Here is a 24040-nt window from a genome sequence, read left to right as displayed (position 1 = left end):
AAATAAATGTCCATGATTGACTGGATCCAGCATGTATTAGAGCAGGAGGAGAAATGTATGCATGCTGACATTTAGAAAATGGGACTTTCCTTACCTAGTGAGCCTTTAGCCCTTATTACATCAGATTTTCTCTACCTTCTTTGAGCACTAGAATACTGTATATCAGGAGTGTTAAACATATGGTCCGTGAGCTGAAGACTAGCCTACATTAGTGTTCAATGGGGCCCATAATAGACTATAAAGAAGACATGAATCATAGTGCACAACACTGCTCACATTTTCCATATAGTAGTAGTAGTTCATACATTGCTATACTCGGGCTGGGCAGTATAACGGTTCATACAGAATACCGGTATATATTTTCGCTATGATGTGAATTTTTAATATACCGCCGGACCAGTGTGCCTGCATGCACATGCCTCTGCTACAGAAGAACAACACTCATGGACACGAAGGTACGGCAGTAAAACACAAAAAAAGAGAGCAAAGGAATCTATTACAAATCGAGATGTGAATTTTTGTCAGTTATTTCAAATACCCCCCGCCCCACCACCCACATTTTTTGTCAATCTTTGGTTAAAATGTTGTCAAAATCCTTTAAGTACTTTTGACATAATCTTGCGAACAGACAAACAACAAAAAATAAAAAGCTGGTGAAAATATTACCTCCTTAATGGAGGTAAATATTATGTATTACTATTACATAATTATTATTATCATTACATTTACATTATTAAGACATTACATAAAATGTACATTCAAAGTTTAAAAACAAAAACAAATAAAGAAGGTCTTTAAGTGTCATTTGCATCAGTTTTCCTCTCTGTATGGAGTTAGCATGTACGGAGTTAGCATGTACGGAGTTAGCATGTACGGAGTTAGCATGTACGGAGTTAGCATGTACGGAGTTAGCATGTACAGTACGGGGTTTCTGGGCTTGCTTTGGGTTTCTTTCATAATACTGTTTCCGGATTTTCCAAAACCCTGAAGTGACGAGTCATTGGCGTGTCTAATATAAGCACAGCAGTGAAAGTGTCTTTTATCTATTGAATAACCTTGGACATTGTACTCCATTACTAGCATCACATGGTCTCACATCACAAGTTTTAGCTTAGAGAACCTGTATCTCCGACCCTCACCTCTGGATAAGCCTCTCTGCCAAATGGAGGAGGGAACTCCACATCTCCCCACTTTGCTTTGCAGATGTAATCAGCCGTTGCATCGATCTTAGCCGCCATGTCTAGCACGAACACGCCCTCGTTGGTGACCACTGAAAAAGGAAGATAGACATCCTCAGTCCCTGTCATCCACGACTGTTCCAGAGGGAGGAAGAGGAGTAAGCATGTGGAAGTGGGTGGATAGTGATCAAAGAAGCAGAACAGCAACATCAGCTGCAACAGCTTGCCAGAGGGTCTGTGCTGGTGTCCAATTACCTAAATACAAACACACACAGCATCCATCAAACAGAAAGTGTCTCAATTATTAAAAGGTTTTTCCCCTTAGAAACATAAATGATCTAGAAAACCTATTTCAGCTGTTTTAATCGCTGCCTTTCATATTCTCTGAGATCATATGTTGGATATGAATTGGAGTTGGAATGAAGTGAGGAAGCAACATTGTGTTAGTAAAAGGAATCAACATGACCTACCAAGAGGATTGATCTCCAAGTAAGTGAAGAACAGGTCTTCATACAGGTTGAAAAGGCCCACAATGAAGCAGGCGATAACCCTGAAGGGACAGAAAATATCAGTTGGACATCAGTTGAGATCATATTAGGGCTGAGTACGTTTCTAATTATGAAAACCTTTTAAACATGTGAGCAAGTAAAAAATGTTCTGTTTTAATTACTTATAATTATTCTAATTTCAAAATCAGGAATTCTGAATTTGTGAAGGAAATGCATGAAAGAAAAACAAAGGATCTTTGTAAACAGGGTTTAAGAATTACACATCCTCCCATTAAACTGTTTAAAATGAACCTCAAGGAAGAAATATTTTTTATTCTTTGTTTTTCCAGGTTTTTTTTTTTTATTTAAAAATAAAAAACAAAAAAAAAAAAACATATCTCTCTCTCTCTCTCTATATATATATATATATATATATATATATATATATATATATATATATATATATATATATATATTCTCTGAGTTTTGTTTTAAGAAAGAGGACTCGTAAAAACCACAGGCATCGATTGTCACCCATTGTAAACTTTGTGTGATTGTTTTGAACAAAAGTACAGAAAAATAAAGAATTATTGAAAAAATTAATTAACTGTTTAAAGTGCTAAAAGAAATGCAGAAATGCAAAATTAAATAAATGATTTGTTATGGAGAAACAATGAAATAGAAAAAGTGCCATATTTGTCTAATTTCTATGATTTATGCAAAAACAAAAATTTCTTTTAAACATTAAAAACAAAACTTTCAATGGCCAAAAGGCTGTGCCACGTCACTATATAATAATATATCTTAAACTGTACATTAATAATCACCCATTTCTTCATAGTCAAACCACATTTAAATAATGAATTACCAAAACATTTGTTTCTCTATGAGTTGCATGAACATGTTTGTCTCCAACTGCCAATGTTTCCACACCATTTAAACCATGATAAACTACATGTACAGCTGAAGGCTGAGCTGGAACAACAGACAGCCCACCTTTAACTGAGTTTCAGTGAATTTAGTTGACCTCCTTCATCACATGTCAAAACAGAAGAGTTGTAGGAGAGAAGCAGAGCAGCTTCATAACCACGTCAGTGCGTCTGTCTGACCCAAACAGTGACTCAGCTTCCCCGTGCCTACCTCCGATGGGGAGGAGGGGACCAGCAAACAGCCTAGATCTGAGCCCGTCTTGGAGGGTGGGGATGTGAGGTGATGGTTTGGCAGTGCTTTCTGTGACAGGCTTTTCAATGTCAACCAAGACAGAAAGTCGGGCCAGAATCGGCTGTCAAGGGAGGGACTGCTGGGGGAGATGGATGAGAGGGGGTCGGCTTAGGGTGAGATACTGTATTCTTTCCTTTAAAATAAAGTGACGTGCTCTGAATGTAAAAGGGGGAAGAATAGAGGCTAATAAAAAGGAGCCAGTGAGTCATTTGTGTAATTCATACATCACCATTTAAAGGCCCCACCCCACATTTACTGGAAGCAGAAAAGCAAACCCACCCTTTACTGTCGATTAGTGTTTAAATTACACAATAGAAAGCTTTTAGTCCTGATGAGGATTTGGAGCAAATCTGCTTAAAAAAAAGGTTTTTATGGTAAAGATGATGATGATTATTATTATTATTACAGACCACTGTTCTCAAATGGGGGTACGTGTACCCCTGGGGGTATGCGATGGCACTACAGGGGGTACTTGAGAGAGAAAGAGAGAGAGGAAAATTAAGATGACGGCATTAAAAATAGAAAGTGTCTATTTATACGGTTGCCGTACGGACAACCCCCGGTGCTATTCAGAATCAGAAATGTTTTTAATGGCCATGTACAGTTTTAAGGACAGTACAAGGAATTTGTCTTGGTAGTTGGTGCATAAAACATACAACAAAAAAATAAAAAAAAAATGAAAAAAAAAAAAAAAAATAAATAAATAAATAAAAAAAAAAAAAACAGAACAACCCAGCAACAATAATAATAATAATAATGATAAATATAAAGGATGAGGGATAAATAAAGGATAGATAGAGAATAAAGGATATATATATATATATATATATATATACAGTATATATATACAGTGCAGCAGATAATGTCATCATGGAGGTGGTGATCGGGTGGGGGGGGGGGGTCAGTGGGTGACTTGGGGTGTGTTCATGTGGATGGTGGCAGAGGGAAAGAAGCTGTTTTTGTGTCTGGAGGTTCTGGTCCTGATGGACCGAAACCTCTTTCCAGAAGGGAGAGATTGAAACAGTTTATGACCGGGGTGGGAGGGGTCGGCCACAATCTTTCCTGCACGCCTCAAAATCCTGGAGGCGTACAGGTCCTGGAGGGAGGGCAGATTGCAGCCGATGACCTTCTCTGCAGAGTGGATGATACGCTGCAGTCTGGCCTTGTCCTTAGCCGTAGCTGCAGCGTACCAGATGGTGATGGAGAGGCAGAGGATGGACTGGATGATGGAGCTGTAGAAGTTCACCATCATCTTTGTTGGCAGACTGAACTTCTTCAGCTGCCGCAGGAAGTACATCCTCTGCCGAGCTTTTTTGATAAGGGAGCTGATGTTCAGCTCCCACTTGAGGTCCTGAGTGATGATGGTCCCCAGGAAGCAGAAGTACTCCACAGAGCTCACTGTAGAGTCTCCCAGGGTGAGGGGGGTGAGGGGGGCTGGGTTCTTCCTGAAGTCTGCTATCATCTCCACTGTCTTTAAAGCGTTGAGCTCCAGGTTGTTCTGGCTGCACCAGGACACCAGCCGGTCTGTCTCCCACCTGTAGTCAGACTCGTCTCCATCAGAGATGAGACCGATGATGGTCGTGTCGTCTGCAAACTTCAGGAGTTTGACCGACTGGTGAGAGGAGGTGCAGCTGTTGGTGTACAGGGAGAAGAGTAGAGGAGAAAGAACACAGCCCTGAGGAGATCCAGTGCTGATGGTCCGGGGAGCAGAGATGGTTTTTCCCAGCTTCACGTGCTGCTTCCTGTCAGACAGGAAGTCTGTGATCCACTTGCAGGTGGAGTCTGGCATGTTCAGCTGGGAAAGCTTGTCCTGAAGGAGAGCTGGGATTATAGTGTTGAAAGCAGAGCTGAAGTCCACAAACAGGATCCTGGCGTAGGAGCCTGGGGAGTCCAGGTGCTGGAGGATGAAGTGGAGAGCCAGGTTTACAGCATCGTCTACAGACCTGTTGGATCTATAAGCAAACTGCAGGGGGTCCAGGTGGGGGTCGGTGATGTCCTTGATGTGGGAGAGCATGAGGCGTTCAAAGGACTTCATGACCACAGATGTCAGAGCGATGGGTCTGTAGTCATTAAGTCCTGTGATCCTCAGCTTTTTAGGGACAGGAACGATGGTGGAGGCCTTAAAACAGGCTGGTACGATGCATGTCTCCAGTGAGGTGTTAAAAATGTCTGTGAACACTGGAGACAGCTGGTCAGCACAGTGCTTTAAGGTGGAAGAAGAGACAGAGTCCGGTCCACAAACCTTACGGGGGTTTTGTCTCCTAAAGAGTCTATTTACATCTCTCTCTTTGATGGAGAAAGGTGTCTCTGTGGGAGGGGGGGAGGAGGTGGGGGAAGATAGGGGAGAGAGCCTCTGTAAACGTATTGGTACGTTTATCGAAGTATACGTACATAGCGTCTTAGGGTTAGGGTTCAATTTAGGTTATCACCCTATATCGCAACAATTTTTAGGGTTAGGGTTAGTCTTAGTCACATGACCTAAACTGGCAAATGAGGAATTTTGATACGGCATCGGTACGGATAGCCACTGCCTGGGGTCTTTATTGGGTTTTATAATGTTTATTTTTAGTGAAAAATGAAAATCATACTAAATATTACCAACAACTCACAAAACAACAACAAAATATACAAAATGACACCAAAAAAACACACTAAAAGAGAAAAATACCTGCTATTACCAGCAACACACAAAATGACAACAAAGACACACTAAATGAGAGAAAAATACACAAGATCACAACAAAATCCACAAAAAAAAAAACAGAGAGACAGACAAAGATGACCGAAAATTATAAAAACTATAGAGATAAATGTATTCAGGAGGCACTAAATACTGTATCACTTATTTAAAAGGTGTGTCATCACTATTTTATTCCATCATTGTGCTCTACAGTGGTTTTTCAGAGAATTCTGAGCAAAATGTGGTAGTGAGACAAAGGGGGTACTTGAGCCAAAAAAGTTTGACAACCATTGTTCCATAAAATCCAAATTCTACACTTACTCCTTCTTGTCGCTGGGGACGTTGACGAGTAGCTCCTTTTTCACCAGATCTTTGCTGATCTTTTCCTCCACCTTAATTAGCAGCTTCTGAGCTTTGGCATCCACATCGCCAACATCCACTCCACCCTCATGGTGAAAGAGCACATAGTCGCCCTCCCTTGTAGCATAGATGCACACATAGAACTCCTCTGCCTGGGCATAGTTTAAAACACCAAAGTGCGCTGAGCGTCAAACAGTAGCACAAACACTTATCGATTAAAGGTTGTGTATTGTACATCACTGATGAAATATGAAATGGATGCTTTTACCTGTTTGTGGGGCACAAATGGTTCGATTAGGAAGTTCTTGAGGATTCCTTTGGCTTTTCCCACCTGTGACAAAAGCAGGAAAATATTATTTTATCAGATTTTTTAAAAAAAGGAACAAAATCAGTGGATCAATCACCCGTGGACAAAATACAGCAAAATTATTGACTCCAAGCATAAATATGCTTATGTTGGTGTATTTATTCTAACAGTGTCTGTATTGTCATCACCAAAGGGTTTCTCTGCCTTAAACGCTGCACATGATAGCAGAGAAATCTTAGAAATGGGTTGAATCCAGGTACTAATTTCCATCATACACAATACATTTGAACCATGAAGCCTGCATCATCATTTAAAGAATAAATATTAAATTAGGTAACATAAATGTACAAAGACGAGTTTGAAAAGAAGCAGGAAAAGGTATAAACTTGGTAATTCCCACCACTTTATCGTCCAATAATTTATTACAATATTACTGTTACTTACTATACACATGAATGGATTTAATATGCATCAACGTCACCAATAAACCATACATAATTATACCCTACATACATAATCAACAATAAATATTGCCAAAATAAAAAATATTATAATAAATAATATATAAAACAATCATAATTATATAAATATTATATTTTTTCAAAAAAATGCCAAATACTAAGAAATAATACACTTAGAAAGTGAAAACTAGACAGTCTGCCATGATTAGATTAATTATGACTTCTAACTGAGAGGCATTGCTTCCAACCTCTGTATCACTCTGCTTTATATATAAAAAAAAAAAGCATGCAGCAAAAAACCAACAAGCATTTTAAAGCCAATCCATTTTACATATTGTATCAAGACCAAAAATGTGTTTTAAATATACTTTTAAAAAGGACCAGGCACATGGGTGTAAAACCTTACAGTCTGAAAATGAGCTGGGTTTTCAGGGAAAAGGAAACACAGTAGTCGTGTTAGACTGGAGGCAGAGCCGCGCTCACGTCACGCTAACAGCTCATTTGGTAGAAGCTGTCATTTCTCCTCTGTAACAGGCAGAGTAACCTTAGGACTGGCTGGGAGCAGCCATCAGGAGGAAAGAAAAAAAAAAACAATATGAAGGAGCCAGGCAAGGAGCTGACATTTATAGTCACACACACACACATAAACAAACGGTCGGCCATAGCGATGAAAGATAACGCACAGCAGGTCAGGTGCTATAAAACACACAAAGTGAGACTCATTAGGAAAGCCAATTATTGTAAATATGACATTTGTGTGTGAATGCGTTCATTCAAGTGCCAGGACTCACTGTATCAAACCTGAAAAACTTGAATAGGATAGTTTAGAATTAAATAGCATAAACATAAAAAACAGACAGGACGTGCATGAGAACGAGAGAACAAATGGCAGAAATCTTCAATCAGATAACATTTCTACATTAATTAATACATATTTGAATACAATGATTTCTAAATTAAAAAAAAAAAAACCTTGGAGCTGCTACACCAGAAGATGTCTTTTTAAATGAAACAAGGAAACAATCATCAACATCCCCTGCCAAAAAAACAGAACAAGGGCAATAAGTCCGGAAAAAATAATTGCGCGCTTCTCGTTTTCGAACTCTATAAAGGTATTGATAACCTGAAGCCACACACCAAATTTGGTTACAACAGTTTCTGATAAAAGCTGTCCCCTTTAACTCGGACAGCTCAAACCTATATTAACCTTCCACACTTTGCGGCAGAGAATAAAAAACACCGCTATAGAAAAAGTCTGCTAGCTTCATGCTAACGTCTATGGGAAAACCCATGTATATGCTCATGAAATATTTCCTTAGATTTATGTTCCCTGCACCCTCTTCTCAATACTTTCTATTATTTAAAATGTTCACCTATATCAAAATTCTATTTGTGAAAGCTCGCTTTTAAGCTCATTTTTGCCACATCATCATTGCACTCTGCTTCCTTATTTCACTTATTTGTACACTTTCATCAATTTTTTTTCCAAGTACATACAAATGTAATTTTGGTAATTGTATGATGACTACTGAAGACGTTAGCATGGAAAGAATTGTCTGCCAGTGGAATAGTCATATGGATACATTCTATATTGTATCATATATGGATAGGCCGATACCTGCCAGCACATACAGTATTTCCAAATTAAGCATTTTTGCCATTATGTAGCAAATCATGGTCAAAATAGGGCTATCGGGGAGGGAAAAAACACAAAAACAAATGAACAAGAGCATTCACGAAGAGGAAATAAGACTTTGTAGCTTTGAGATTGTGTAATACAGTTACAACATTTCCTGTAATGCAATTAAAGCAACGTCTGTACTTTAATCATTACTTCATTGTACAAATACCAGAAAACCTGAACATTCATTTTGTTTGTCACCCCACTAAGCCTTGATGACTTATATTTACCCATATTTGCCTAAAGGCCGACATTAAGCATTAAGTGGTGTGATTTATGTTGTTTTTTTAATTTAGGCGCTTATAATCGAACTTAATTAGATACATTACAGCAGCGCCTGTATATTACAGACACTTTGGGAGCTGCTGACATTTTCATCTAAACAGTTTGGAGATAGATCTCAGTGATTGAAGCACAGACCCACTTCTTCAGCGCTTTATGAGCTATGTCAGCCTCTCCATATCTTGCCTCTTGGTTTATGAGGCAGAGCAGCAGCATCTTGTCATCTTGATGTTTTGTGGATAGATGGACTTTAATGCAAGCCCCTGCCTCCACAGACAGCTCACATTTACAACAAGCAGACCGTCACTTAACTCGACAACAGATGTTAAAAAAAAAACTAAAAACCAAAGACCTCAAGCTAAGAAATGTGCAAAAGAGGTATATTAATGAAAAGGACCAGATAAAAGAAAGCCATTGACTGGAGCAGAGCTCAGATACAGTAAAGTGTAGTATCTCAGAGGTCAGATGGCATACCGTGGTCTCTTTCATGAGGCGGGGTTTGAGCCACTCCTCAACGCCCTTCAGGTCCAGGTTGACGCCAATCAAACCCAACTTTCCTCTCCTTTTGATCAGCTGGTCTGGCTTCACCACCAGTTTCTGCAAGGACACATGAAGCAGTGAGGCTCAGTAGTTAGCATGACATAGTCACTGTTTACACCTCAACGATCACAGTTGTTGTAAGTCAAAGACCATATGAACAGCAAAATAGTTCATTTAGACCCCCAAGGCAGAGGTGGGCAACTTCTATCACAGCGGGGGCCACAAACATGTGATTATCTGATCCGAGGGCCACATTGTCAGCATTTAGAACAACGACCAATCTGAGCATTAACACAAGCTTGTTTTTAAATTCCTTTTGTAGATTTTCTCATCAATATGGCAAATTTTTGTTGTGTTTTTGTCATATTTTTTCTGTCCTTGTTGTTATTCTGTCTATTTTTTCCTGTCATTTTAAGTACTTTTGTGTGTCTTTGAAGTCCTTTTGTATTTGTTATTATTCTTGTAAACATTTTGTGTGTTTAAGTGGTTGTTCAGTATGTCTTTGTTGTCATTTTCTGTGTTTTATGAATCTTTTTTTTGTGTTTTATAAATTATTTTTTGTGTTTTTGTTTCTACTTTTCTTGGCTATTTGTCCATTTTGCTGTCGTTTCCTGTGTTTCTGGAGCTCTGTGTATTATGTTTTTCATATAACTTCCATCTTCATAAATTACAATTTTGTTTTGGGGGCCGCACAAAATTAGACTTAGGGCCGCATCTGGCCCCTGGGCCGCCAATTGCCTATGTCGGCCCTAAGGGTTAACAAGAGTCTATAGCATAAGCCCCCGACCGGTTTCTCCCCCAGACACAATAATCTAATTATTAACAATAATAAAATGATAAAAACAGACAAAAGCTGCCTCTTTTGTCAAAGATCCTAATTCAATATATAGCTGGTGGACCCCAGTTTGCGAAATACTGCTGTAAGTAATGGAAGTGATTATTAAAAAAAAAAAAAACAGGTGTCGTTTTAAATTCAGCATAGTGACCAAATGGCTAAAATCTATTACTGTACCATTAATTTACCTTCTATGGATTTTAATGTCTAAGCTAAATGAGTTATTTGTATTTATTGTTATTTTTTACAGCCGATTTAGTCTTAGGATGCAAATGACATTTAGTTCTAGTGTTTACATGTGTGTTTGGTGTTATTCTCGTTGCATTAATTCATTTCGCAATAATTTTAATCGACTAAATTGTATCAAATTTAAGGGATTACAATTACATACAACAGTGGCGATCCATTGAGATCCATGTCATGCCAATTACTGTATTGGTCAACAATAAACACAGTTTGATTTACACCGTCACAAATCAACCTTGTTTTCTTTGTTTACCCCATTGCTTTTGATAAATCATGATGAAATGTGGATTCCAGATCTGATTCGGATGAAACTTGGTGGAATAAATTAATAACCATTCCGACATAACCGAGTCCAATTTATAAAGATCGGTCGATTACGAATCGAGATGTGAATTTTTGAAATTTCACCAATAGTGACTCAAAATCAGTTTATTGATCCGGATCCCCTCCAAAATGTAATTAAATCTTCTAAGACATAAGGTCTATCTTTGGGTAAGATTTTGTCAAATTGTATTAAGTACTTTGGATGTAATCCAGCTAACATGCAAACAAACAAATAAATAAATGGCAGTGAAGTGAAATTATATTCACATTTAAAAAAAAAAAAAAAAACACACACATTTGAAGTACTTTTTTGAAGGATTTCATACCTTAAAATATAAATAATGAGGTGCAGCAATGGTCGTATCGATGTGATCTCAAGTCCGGTGTAGTATTTACATTGGCTACTACCAGATCCCTTTGATTTTCTTTCACATTTTTTTTATTCAATACTACTGACAGCACAATAATGTGCGTTGGAGCTACATTGGACGTGTACAAAGCTGCTATTATGAGCTTTTGTTGTGCATCGGAGCAGCCACAGCTGGCAGTCAGCTGCACTGTTTACATACGACACAGGATGGAGATCGGGCTGAGACACGGGTGAGCAGGAGAGCGAGTAGAGGAGGAGTCAAGGAGGACATTGAGACCATTTAGTGGAAGAAAGTCTGTCAATGCAAGTGTCTGAGGTGTGCAAAATGTCATCTACAAGGTTTTTATATTCCTGCCTGCTTTACAGTGACTTTTAAAGATATTTTCTTTGATTTTTTTGCTATTAAAATTCACTATGCACTGTATGTACCAACCATCCATGTAGGACACACAAACATTGCTACGTCCAACCCTCGCCAGCGTCAGCAACCTTCCCCCAACTTGCAGGCAGCATAAAGGGAATGACTTATGACAGCAGAGCCATTACTAGATGGGAGCTTGCCAGTGAGCTAAAGAAGAGAAGGTTGGGGTGAAAGTTAATGCAATTTTCTAATCAATTCTACAGCCGCACACATCTCTGTGTATCTGCCCACTGCATCCTCCTCCTCCTCGATAAAAAGCCTCTGTTGGGAAGGAGCGATGAGGAAAGTGACATGCTGTCCTTTTCAGATGAGTAACAGAGTAATTAAATTAGTCTCCATTACAGCCTGTCTACCTGCTCAGCCTTGAGTAGAACAAGATAGAGAGTAGGATTTGTAAAAATGCCTCTACCTAAAAATTTTGTATTACACTGAAATTCTTACAACTGAAAGCATGATTTATTTTGCAGACAGTGTGCAGAAGGAGAAGGAACAACCGACAGAGCCCCGGTTCGTCTGTGAAATCAGCTAAAAAGCCGCCCCAGGGGAAGACTTGGCTGCCAGGCTAAGTGGTTGTCTCCATAAAGAGGCGATGTGTCTCTATAAGCTCATGAGAAGCTGTAATGGAAATATATAGCCTTTAAATTAGTGATGTAATCTGCTTAGTCAGTGAAACACAATTTTTCCACATTTTCTACACAAGAACAAGTTTTAAAATCCAACACAGGTGGTCAGTGGATGAACGCTCCCACCTCTGTCAGCAGCCATGGGTGCTCCTTCACAAGGCGCTCAAAATCCGTCTGAGGCGTCACGTTTGCAAAGCGAAACTTGTTCTGGACGTCAGCCGACGTACAGATGTATTTGTAGAGGAACTCCTTCCCTGTCTGCTCGGAGATGGCTTTGGCCGACATGGCTGCTCAGGCTGGGCTGGTCTGGGAGAAAGACGTGTCAAAACCATGAGCAAATACTGTAGATGGTTACAACTGAATACGGGGAACAATTGAACAGTAATCGCATGAATATGAAGGGCAGAGAAGTAAGAGGAGGAATTCATGAAGATACATGTTCAATCAACCATCACCAATGAGACATTTCTGTCCAAGTTTCCGTGTCAAATACAACGATTCAATATTTGAATGGTCAGTAACATGGTAACTAATTTTATCAGGAATAAGAAATAAGCATCGTATTTTATATGAGCTTTTAATGTGTTATTATGATATAGCCTCTAGTACTCCCAATACCTTCTTTAATTGTTTAAAATCTTTGTCTGAATTCAAATTCTATTTTTAAAGCTAGCAATATGACAGATTTTGATTCCCATCCAGATCTGTCATATCCCAAATGCAAACAAAAAGGATATTGTATCAACTTTACTGCTTTAGGGTGGAGTTGCCACATTGCTTGACCTTTACTCTTAACTTTCTCTGAGGGAGCCGACACACTTTTCCCCTACTTTCATCAATGCACCATAACACTGTGATGAATGTCCAATCAGATGTGTGGGCTTTGATTAAAAATGACAGAAAAGACACGGAATATTAGACGTTCTCGCCTTTACACCTTGTCATGTATGGAAGCTGTAACATGTAATACATATTAGGGACTGAGATTGTTCAATTATGAGCATTTCTTTCAATGGCTGAGGAGAATGCTTCATGGCTCAGGGACCACTCGTGACAAACCAAGACCACGTGTGACAAGTGACCACACGTAATCGATCGTCACATCTCCATTCACGCTTATATCCAGACGCCAAACAGTGCTCGAACATCAAAACGCCCCGAGAAAGGAACAGCAAACATTTCCGCACAAGAAATCTGTAAATTATTCTATTTGATGTGCAGAGGATTTGCTGCATTAATTACAGCACATGGAGGTCACAAATTTACTGTTATTTTTTATGAAAAAACTCAATTTCAAAGGACGTCACCACAAAGAAAGCTATACCAAAAAATGCTTGCATTTCTTGTGTTGTTCAGTTCATATCGCTGTAAATATCAGCACTGGATATCAAAATAACAGAGGAAATCATTCCCCTTCACATGAATCAATTCAGGTGTCACATTACAAATTTATTATTATTATTACTATTATTATTATTATTATTATATAGTGTTTCTGGTTTGTTTTTGTTTTTATTTAGTTTTTTGTTCTTGGCACCATACACCAAGCTAAATTCCATGTATTGTTTTTAAACTGTACTTGGCGAATACAACTTTCCTGATTAACTTTTCTGATTCTGATAAATATCTGTAGTTGCACTTTGTGAACCACTGCAAGGTCAGTTTTCAATGAACTGATGAAATTTTGGAAATACACAATGTTCTTGAAACTTCACCAAAATCCACAGATTTCAACAAATCTCAAACTCATTGAACCCATTTTTGATGTTTGCTGTTCCTTTTCTTTTGGAAACGCAGGGCGTTACTTTTCGATACCGCCGTCAATCGTTTTGTTCCACGCTTATCAGCAAAGAACGTTCTGATCATCTCAAATCAAACAGAAATTTGCACAGGCCCTTTATTAGTCTTGATAACCTTTCTGATACAACTTGTTAAAAGTGACAACTGCAAAAATGTGCCATTGATTTTGCATCTGGTTAAAACCACATGCAAAAACACTCAGTCTATATAATATACAATACTTTGTTAATGTATTTAAGTCGTTTTTTTTTCTTTTTTCTTGAGTATTTCTGTTTTTGTCAACGTTTCACTTTCACTCCTTACTTTTTTAAACAAATATCTTCACTTTCTACTCCATACATTTTAAAAACAAGCTTGTTACTTTTAACACCTTCGAAGATAACGTCACAACGTAAAAAGACGCAAACCAACAACCGCAAAGAAACCTGGAAAACATGATTCTCTTGAAGCAAAATGAAAGATTTTAAGTAGCTTGAGCTTTTTTTCCTGTTAGGCAGGTCCCTTAGTTTTATAGTTAACATTTTTAAGTTTTTAAATTCTCCATGTGTTCATGAAGGGCAACAGATTTAATTAATTTCCATGTGCCAGTTTTCTGGTACATGGAAATTAAGTTCTTTAAAAAGTTCTTAAAAAAAAAAAAAAAAAAGATATTGAATTCACTGGCCTCTGTGACCCTGAAAACAGGAACAAGCGGGTCAGAAAATGGATAGATGGATGGAATTTGCTGGTTTAAAAACCCCCGTCTTATTATTGAATCGACGTTTGTTTTACTTTTTACTTAAATACATTTCGTAGCGTGTACTTTTATACTTTTACTCAAGTAAGGGAGCAACTTCAATGCTTTCACTTTTACTAGAGTCATTTTTTATTCACGTATCTACACTTTTACTTGTGTACTGAAGACTAGTACCGTATTTTTCGGACTATAAGGGGCACTTAAAATCTTTTAATTTTCTCAAAAATCGACATTGCGCCTTATAATCAGGTGCACCTTATGTTATTTAGTACAACGTTGGTAAACTATGAAGCTGCACTGCTTGATGGATTTTTGGCACTTTAGGGCTACCGTAGTCAGGCGCCTCGTGGAGTGATATGTACCAGTACTGTGCTTCAACATACTGAACTGAAAAAGTGAGTGTATTGTTCTGTATTTTATGTATTAAACCTGAACAATGTTGAGAGTTATTGATAATGAGTTGAATAAAGTTTGACTTATCTGACTATTTTGTTTCGCTTAATGCGTCTTAATAATAATAATAATAAACCGGTGCGCCTTATAGTCCGGTGCGCCTTATGTATGAAAATAGACTCCGTCAGACCCATTCATTGATAGTGTGCCTTATAGTCCGAAAAATACGGTAGTTTTGCCATCTCTGGTTATAGGTACTACAATTTCCTCCAATCGAAGTTTGTGTATCATCATCTTTAAATTTAAGGCTTTAAATCTGAACCTTGTGTTTGTTTTCTTAAAAAATAAAAAACAACAAAAAAAAGAAGGAGGAGGGGAGTGATGCTCTATGACTCACACCCTTACCATCACTAGGTGGTAAAATAACACCTTATTTTGTGGCATTACTTTTTACTTAAAGAAGAAATACATTGCTGCTGAAGAAATATATTGCTCTAACGTACTAATAACTTCCCTAATTACCTGTCTTTAAACCCTAACAGCCCCATGTAACCCTGCGGGGATGGAAACCAGCTTTACCATGTGCTTCATTAGTCTGAAAGCTCCCTTATTGGCTCCAACAGTCCCACTCCTGCTCTGCCAGCTAATTTTTTAAAATAGATTAATGCGACTGTCATGAAGCTTTTGTCAGTATTGATCACAGTTGTCCCCAAGTCACTGTATTCTCACCAGGAAAATGTGGTTGAGCAAAAAACTCATCCATCATCTGATGTCTGAACTGTCAAGATTTAGTAAATACCAAAAAACTGCGAGTACACTGATGACTGATGGCAATGTCTGGCCAGTTTAACTAGAATGTGGGGAGAAGATAAATAGCCAGAAAACACTGCCCTTTCTCCTCCTATTCGTTACTCAGAGGATTTAACAAGCAATGAAACTTAGGGATGAGTAATGTATTGAAATTTAAGATACATCAAGTTTTCTATTTTGGCGATATAGAAAATTACACTATCACCTATATTAAATGTGCCTGTATGACATTTTGCATCAGCAAATTTAACCCTGAATTGTCTTGTTGGTCAGACTTCATTTGAATTAAAATTATCGAGATTTAGATCATGCATTGCCATTTTGAGAAAAAATGTTGAGTATTGAGCTTTGATCCATGTCGCCCAGCCCTAGCTGAAGTTGGGAAAGATGTAATTAGCACAGGTGAAAGTAATTGATTGTACTCACGCTACTGTAATTGAGTTACTTTCATGGGTTTTGATAAACCTTTTATTTTATACATATATATACCTTTGTGAAAAAATAAATTAAGTTCCAATTGTGTAAGGTTTGGTTTCTTCCTTTTTTAAGTTTATACATAAGATGTTTACTGTATACAAGGGAACCTTGGCAAGATTTATTACCAAAAATAAACATGGGGGGTGAAATTAATAAGTAGCTTTTACTTTGAAAATTATTCAATTGAGCTACTTTTTATTTGTACTCTAGTGTTTTATGTATGACTTACTTGTACACATGTTTGTGTGTTGTTTTTTTCGAAGATATTTAATATATATATATATATATATATATATATATATATATATATATATATATATATATATATATACATACAATTTTTTAATCCAAAGACGGCAATTTAAAGACGCAGAAACTGGCAACATTAAGCAAGCACAAAATGTAAATATAGTAAAAGTGAACTCGTTAAGATAGACTACTAACAAAGTAAGAACAAAACAACTACAACAGGTATTCAAACGTTATTTTTAAAGCCTCTAATATAATATAACACATAGCACACCTTGTTCAGTGAGAGCCGTGGCGAATGGAGTAGTTTTTCCTCGGTGCTGGCGCTTCTGTCCCTGCCTGTAGAACCAGAAACAACCTGTGCTCTGGTTCTACGGAGTTTTGTCTCAGAGCTTCATCCGCCCACTGCCTTGGCTGACGTCTGATTGGCTGAATCTGCAACAATCTAAAAAGATGCCTTCACGGACTCAGAAAAAAAGAAGGGAAAAAAACACAAACGAGAAGGAAACAACCCTTTAAACCACACAAGTATGTGCAATAGACTTCAAACGCCCGAATCGTGAACTTCAAAATAAAAAATGTTTATATACTGAAAAACATAAATTATATCAAAAAAGTGTATTTGTAGATCAAATATAAAGATGAACATGCACTTTTTCTAACCCATTTGTTTTGCAAATAATGCCATTGACCAGGGGTTCTCAACTGGTTTCACCCTGGGACCCACATTTTGTCACGGTCATTAAGTCGCAACCCACTTTTTTTTTTCTTTTTAGAATTCAACCAACCAAATGTAAAATAGCTGTTGAAAACACATATATAATCTTTTTTTTTAAACAAATATATACATTTTCCTGTGTCCGTACCTGTGCAACATGCATTTTTACAGCATGCCTGTCAAACAAAGGTTAATTTCAAAATAAAAGACTAGTCCAACATGAGAGACATTAAGTATTTATTCTTTTTTGACCAGCTGTTCGCGACCCACCCAGTACAGGTCCGTGACCCACTTTTGGGTGCCCACCCACCAGTTGAGAATCACTGCCATAGACTACTGTTGCATGTTTAGTAAAGCTAAAACTTGTTTTAATTTTACTAAATACACATTGCATAACACTACAATAATATCCCCAAACAAAAGTGCAAATTAATATTATGTAAACAAAACAAAACAAATTGCATCAAGGTTCGCCATGGATGATAGGAAAAAATAATCTAAACTGTCTATACAGGGTTTTTTTTCTTCTCGTTGCTAAACTGTTTTTTCAGTTGAAAGCTAAGAAGAATTGTTTTTAGTTCTTAAAAAAAAAAATGCAGATAGACTATCAGTATGGGTGGGAAAACGGATTTGGCTCACCTGCATTTAGGTGAAAATGTAATTTTAATTGATCCTCCATAGGTATACTATGAAAGATCATTGTGTAAATGAAATGACTCAGAAGTCATTGATTTCAACAGATACCAGCCTAAAGAACAAAATCCCATTTGTACTTGAACGCATTATCGCAAACGCTACTCGTGGACTCATCAGTCGCTGTCACTGATTGGTTTAAATTTTCTCTGACTCTTTAAGAATCCAATCAGAGCGCGCCTTTGTCCCTGCCCATATCTACGTCGTTAAATCACCCGTCATGGTGTTGTAAAATCACATGTAGGTCAGTGTATGTGCAATCAGGTTGTGAGGAAATGTTTTAGGCTTAGTAGGGCTTTTAAATTAGATTTAGAAGATATGGATTTATGCATAACATTGAAAGAGCGGTTCTTAACTTTGGACGCAAAATACCCTAAATTATGTAGAATTTTGTCAGCCAATTTATAATCTTAATACACGTTTCCTGCCATCTATACTCCCAACTTGTTCTTTGAATTAGCTTTGTTTATCCTTAAGTGCTTTAAAATTATCCATAACAGATTTACAATTTTTGTTAACTATTTTCCCAAGGCACACTATTACACAGAAAAGGTTTTTGCAATTTACCTTAGTTGACACTAAATATTTAACTTGTGAAACTGCTCACTTGGAGTCATCCTTACATAATCTGTTTTTGCAAAAATGTTGACAGACAAGTCTTTAGTTTAAATTACAATAATTAAATGCAATAATAATAAAAAGTATTATTGGAAGAATATAGCAGTCAAGTGTAACTTTGTATATAAGAGCATGGAAGCTGTAAATGGGTGGAGCAAAGCATGGTTTATTAGGTGTACAAAAGTGCAAAAAGTGGTCCACATGCTACACAATGTAGGATATCCAAAACTTCAAGGGACACAAATTGAAATGCATGAAGTGCTTTTTCAATAAAATAAAAGGACCAATAGTGCAGTCTTGCACTGTGGAAAAACATCTGCTGAAACAATGCCATAGCTGTCAGTATTCTCCCCATCAAACTAGCCACAAAGACATTTCTTCTACCAGGGAAAATTCTCTACAGTTCACATTTGTTTCCAAACAACTTTTGGTCCATTTGCTACCAACACAGCTTAAGGTGTGCAGCACAAAACCATGCACAGAAATGTCATGCAATATTTAATTACACTAATGCAAACATCAGACAGAATCTGTCAAGTAGCAAGTGCAATACTATTACTCTGGTACAAGAGCCTACAAACACTAATGTTAACATTAAACATGGCACTCAAACCTTGGGCAGATCACACACAAATACAGCTCTAAGTGCAACAAAATACTGAACTACAGCGGAACAAGCCTAAATGGATAAAAGGCATCTTAGGTTCTGTGCAAAAACAGTAAAGGCACACAACTCGTTAATTTAGGGTGGTTTTAACTGGAACCCTAAACACTGCACAGACAAACCATACACAAATTTAGCCCCACAATTCATCCACTAACTGTAACAGAACATCATCAGTGCCTGCATTTACAGTATGGTGCACTTTGGCTTCTTTTTCTTCTCTGGTTTAGCTAGTTCAGGCTGTTTACACTTATAAGAACTTGAGAAACAAGCTGAGGCGCAAATGGGCTCCCTGAGGGCCAGCATCCACCTTCCCTCTCCGTAATAGGAGAGAGAGCCCAGCTCCATCTCCACCAGCTCCCCCTGCTGGCCATCCTTCTGCAGAGCCAGGATGTCAAGCAGATCCAGGCCTGTTTGGACTGCCTCCACACCTGCAGCACAGGCCAGGGTCACATGGGCACGGCTTCCATGTGGCAGACCGGTAGCTCCAGGGACGGACGACTCTGCATCTACTGGCCACAGCTGAAGCTGCTCCTTAGTGAGGGACACTCTGGCACCAACAGTGCGAGGAGTGACGAAGAAAGCAATGAGGGATAACTCAGACACAGAGCCGAAATGATCTTTAACCACCTAAGGAAAAGAAAAACAAGTCATCACAAATGTTTCACTATGACTGTTTTTGGACTAGGAAATTTTTAAGTCAAATATTGTCTTACTAGATTCTGTGCATACTCTTTAGCCCCCTCAGCTTTTCCATAGTTAGAGAACTTCGTAGTACAGTGGAGGGATGCTTTGGCTTTAAAGTGTTGCTCTAGGTCAACTTCCTTTTCAGCTTTCCCTGTGACTGCAAGGTGAACACAAGACATTCAATTCCAACTCATACAATCACAACTTTAAACCAAAATTTTTTAAACTGCTTACAGTCAGCCGAATGCTTTTTGAAGGCCTCCAAGGTGTCCAATGTTTTGACAAAGTCTATGGCGCTGCACTTGACTTTTTCATTGGCAGGGGACATGAGAAACCAGCCATAGAACAGAGGAATTTTCACTTCTTCGAGCTGAAGTCTCATGGTTTCCAGCTGAGCCACATCAAGCCCACGCTTGTTCTTCTTGCTGAGCTGTTCTGGGTCTCTGCTCCACTCAGTATGGGGTTCCAAGAAGAGGGCGAGAAGACTGTGCTGCACAGCAATCTCTCCCATTCGGGCCAGGCGGTCTTGGGTGTGGTTGGTGTCGTCAACCACAATCAGCACAGGGGTTTTTTCTCCACCGCACAGAGCCACGATGGCCTCATCCAGGGCTTTGTACCCATCTGCACATGAGGCTTTGTTTTCTGGTACCACACCGTAGTCGTCAGCACAAATTACAGTGGAACAGTCTTTGAAGGCATCTGCAATGGCACGTGCCAGGAAGCTTTTCCCACTTCCCGGAAGGCCTCTAAGCACGACCAGGGTGCGAGTGCTCTGCAGGGCTTTTTTGGTTTGCTCCATCTCCAATAAAGCAAATGAAAGGGAACCCACAGCAGGAAGTGTATCCACTTCCTTAGGGGGCTCAGCAGCAGCCTGCTCAGATACAACTTCTGCTGTTTTCATAGGATCAGATTCTGTGACATCAGCTTCCACCTCCTTCTGGACTTCTTTTGGCTCAAGATTTGCAGCTTCGACTTCTGTAGACACCACACCCACTGTGGCAGCCTCCACGACCTCCGATGCCTTCTCTTCAGGGTTTGGTGGCTCTACAAGTGCTGATTGTGCCGGTGGTGGTTCCAACTGTGGTTCAGCTGATCTCTCTGGCTCCGTTTCAGTTGGACCATTTATCTGAGGCACTTCTGAAGGTTCTAGATCATTCTGAGGCAAAGGCTGCTCCTCAGGGTTTTGCAAACATGGGGTTGAAGCCTGAACTGGGTCAGAGACCTTTTCAGGCGATTGTTCTTCTGATGGAGTCGCGTCACTCGGTGCTAGCTCGGGTTTTTCCTCAGCTGGACTGTCCATGTCTTGCTTCCCCTCAGGTGTGGCTGCACTCTGCTCTTCAGTGGGACTATTCACAGGTGGCTGCTCTGCACTCTCCACAGCAGCAACTAGTGGCGTCTCAGAGGCATCTGGTGTCTCCACAATGGGCTCATCTTTTTCCATTACAGCCTCTTCTGGCAAACCACTTTTATCAGACTCCATTTCTTGGATTTATGTGTATCTTCAGAAACCAGCCAGTACCTTAAAAAAATGTTGGTTTTTTTTAAACACATGAAACAATTAAGGTCATGAAAAAAAAAGTGTGTAATTGTCAAACAGATTCAGAGTAATAGGTTTCACAAAAACAGCAGAGATGAGGCAAAGTAGTGACACTGAAATGCAAAAGTTGAAGGGGGGGGGAAAAAACTAAAATAACTGGATTATGTGGATGATCGAGTCAAAAGTATGATAATTCAGAATATTTTTATTGCATCTTGTATATGTGAGAGCAGACACTTATGTCACAAGGTAATACCAGAGGAGAAAGTAACTGATTACAAGTACTGACATTACTGTAAATGAGTGATTTTATGGGTGCATCTCTAAATCAGTCATTTTACTTGTACATAAGTGTGTTTTAATAGTAGACTATTTCATTACACTTCTACACCCAATAGTTACTGAGTAATTTTTTTTGTTTTAAAACAGACATTGTGAAACTACAAAAAAAAAAAAAAAAAAAAGTAATAGCTGACTAATGATATTAAATGTAAAAAGACATCATTGAATGGAGGTGATTTTCCTCAGTTTTAGAGTTCATAATGTATCTATACTTAGAACCTGAGAACTGTATTTATTTTGAATTTAATTAATTGGTGTGTTTTTTTTTAAAGAACTGTGCATTTTGACAAACCTTTTATTTTATGCAGATGCCTTTGTAGAAAATAAATGAAGTTTCAATTGTGATAGATTTGGTCTCTATCTTTTTAAGTGTATACATGATGTTTACTGTAGGCAAGGGAACTATGGCAGAGTTATTACCAAAAATAAAAGTGGGGGGAAAGTGACTTATTTTGGGTACTATTTAATTTGAGCTACTTTCACTTGTACTTGAGTATTGCAAGTATGACTTGTACTCGAGTACAATTTCAATCCAGTAAAAGTACTTCTACTCATGTTGGATATATCTGTACTCTTTACACCCCTGGGTAATACTATGTCTTTACAGTGGATTAATTCTGCACACAGTGATGGGTGTAACTGCGTAAAGTATCCTTTATTCAAACTGTAATTAAATGTTAAATGTCCAACTTCTTGTGAACACAGCAATTTAATAATGCAGGACTAACAAACTGAGCTGATGCATTCAGATTTCCAAATGTAGCTGAGATTCCTAGAGTCAAATATTAACAGAAGAAGAAAATAATCTAAATGGTTAACGTGAAACATTGTGGAAAAGCACAACTTGGGATAGGATCTCATCCTCCACCCTGTGACTGAACGCATGTGGTTTATTTCCACATACTGGACTTGAACAGATGTGGCGAAACCACGGGTCATGAGACAAATAAGAAGCTGCCACACGACATCAAAATGGAGCAAGAGGTCAAATATAGTCACAGTATTATCCAGGTGAAACCGAAACTAGGAGATGACGGACTTGTGCTAATCCTAAATTTCATGCCGGCTGTGTAGGAACCGTAGCTGTAATTATATTTTGTGTTAGCTCGAAGTTTTAACTTAAAAACGCAGCTTTAAATGCGTACAAGTTAAAAAAAAAAGAAAAAAGAAATCGACGACTACGTGGGTGAATGGGGGCGGGGGTGCTAACAAAGACTTTGGTCGCGATATTAAACATGACGCCGTGTTACACTCAGGCACATGGTAGCTCAAACAATGCCAAATGTAACCAATTGGGGCTGTGGCACCAGCTGCGCCACGCGATAACGTGCTAACGACAGAGCGAGAGCTACAATATAAACTTATGGCGGGTTGTTTAAGTGAAACAGGAAACTATATATATGTGTGTGAACGATACGGTTAAAATAAAATAAAAAAATAAAAAAAAAACGTCATCTTACCAGAGTGGGCTACACGAGCGTCTGACCACGCGCTCCTCTCAGGACACAATGACAAGGCAGTGCTGGACACACACGTGCACACGCTCCTCTTCAAGGCAGGAGTCGCGGGAGAAAAAAAAAAAAAGAAAAGAACGGGCACTGTCGGGCACGCGCGAAGGGCGGGGTCACACTGAACTAGATCCCTTTTTATTGAAATAAATAATAAAATACTAAATATATCAACGATTTATTCTGGTAAAGAACACTACAAAGGATGCAATATAGGCTTATACGGCCATACCAAGGTGAAAAATAAATGTATTAAGTGTAATAACATTTAGAATAAACCTTTATTTACTCAAAATTAGCTTACTTTTGTGTGTCTAAACATCAATATACTTCAAGTGTATGTAAGATTAGTTAACTGAAATTATGCTTATTTGGAACAATGCATTTTATACTGAATATATATTTTATATATATATATATATATATATATATTTTATTTATTTTTTTTATTTATTTTTTTTTTTTTTTTAAATTACCAGACTTTAACATTCAGTGGGCATATAATAATTAACGATAGCAGTTCTTCCTGAAAAGATAAAATTATATTATACTTGTTCTTCTTAACTAATTTCCATTTTCTGTAAAAGGAACAGTATTTAAAGGCAACTGATTAGTACTGTATAACCTATATTTAGGGCTCTTATGGTGAAAGTCTAAAACAGAGTGTTTGTGTTTAGAGCAAATATAGAGCGTAGAGAATTTCTCTTAAAATTATATTACTATTGCTTCGATTGTATTTCATTGGTCGTCACATTTGTATGTATGTATGTATGTATGTATGTATGTATGTA

The 24040-nt window shown here is 38.2% G+C and overlaps 2 protein-coding genes across 3 annotated transcripts in view; both read right to left on the bottom strand.

Moving 5' to 3' along the window:
* Positions 1 to 16881, bottom strand: part of aclya (ATP citrate lyase a) — a 32271-nt gene extending 15390 nt beyond the window's left edge. The window contains exons 1-7 of one of the 2 annotated variants that reach the window (XM_028454593.1): positions 16757 to 16881; positions 12144 to 12323; positions 9133 to 9255; positions 6196 to 6258; positions 5889 to 6079; positions 1649 to 1728; positions 1140 to 1270 (exon numbers count right to left, since the gene is read on the bottom strand). In XM_028454593.1, the coding sequence (XP_028310394.1) occupies positions 1140 to 1270; positions 1649 to 1728; positions 5889 to 6079; positions 6196 to 6258; positions 9133 to 9255; positions 12144 to 12302 (747 nt within the window). In that variant the 5' untranslated portion in view covers positions 12303 to 12323; positions 16757 to 16881. The remainder of the gene's footprint in view (positions 1 to 1139; positions 1271 to 1648; positions 1729 to 5888; positions 6080 to 6195; positions 6259 to 9132; positions 9256 to 12143; positions 12324 to 16756) is intronic. The other variant, XM_028454594.1, reaches the window with a different exon arrangement.
* Positions 16882 to 18657: 1776 nt separating this feature from the next.
* cnp (2'',3''-cyclic nucleotide 3'' phosphodiesterase) lies at positions 18658 to 23310 on the bottom strand. Its single transcript, XM_028455122.1, has 4 exons — positions 23202 to 23310; positions 20097 to 21381; positions 19892 to 20019; positions 18658 to 19805 (listed from the first exon to the last, which is right to left on the bottom strand). Exons 2-4 carry the CDS (start codon positions 21340 to 21342, stop codon positions 19362 to 19364), a joined length of 1818 nt encoding a protein of 605 aa, XP_028310923.1. The 5' UTR covers positions 21343 to 21381; positions 23202 to 23310; the 3' UTR covers positions 18658 to 19361.
* Between the last annotated feature and the right edge of the window lie 730 nt (positions 23311 to 24040).

The sequence above is a fragment of the Gouania willdenowi genome, chromosome 8 (genome assembly GCF_900634775.1).
Source record: "Gouania willdenowi chromosome 8, fGouWil2.1, whole genome shotgun sequence".
NCBI lineage: Eukaryota > Metazoa > Chordata > Actinopteri > Blenniiformes > Gobiesocidae > Gouania > Gouania willdenowi.
The sequence above is the reverse complement of the archived record's forward strand: the minus strand, read 5'-3'. Positions and strand labels throughout refer to the sequence as shown.

Coding starts and splice junctions, on each gene's coding strand:
- cnp (XM_028455122.1), bottom strand. CDS start 21,342: ATGGAGTCTGATAAAAGTGGTTTGCCAGAAGAGGCTGTAATGGAAAAA. Junction 20,020..20,096: donor CAAAAAGCATTCGGCTGACT/GTAAGCAGTTTA, acceptor TTCACCTTGCAG/TCACAGGGAAAGCTGAAAAG. Junction 19,806..19,891: donor AAGAGTATGCACAGAATCTA/GTAAGACAATAT, acceptor TCTTTTCCTTAG/GTGGTTAAAGATCATTTCGG.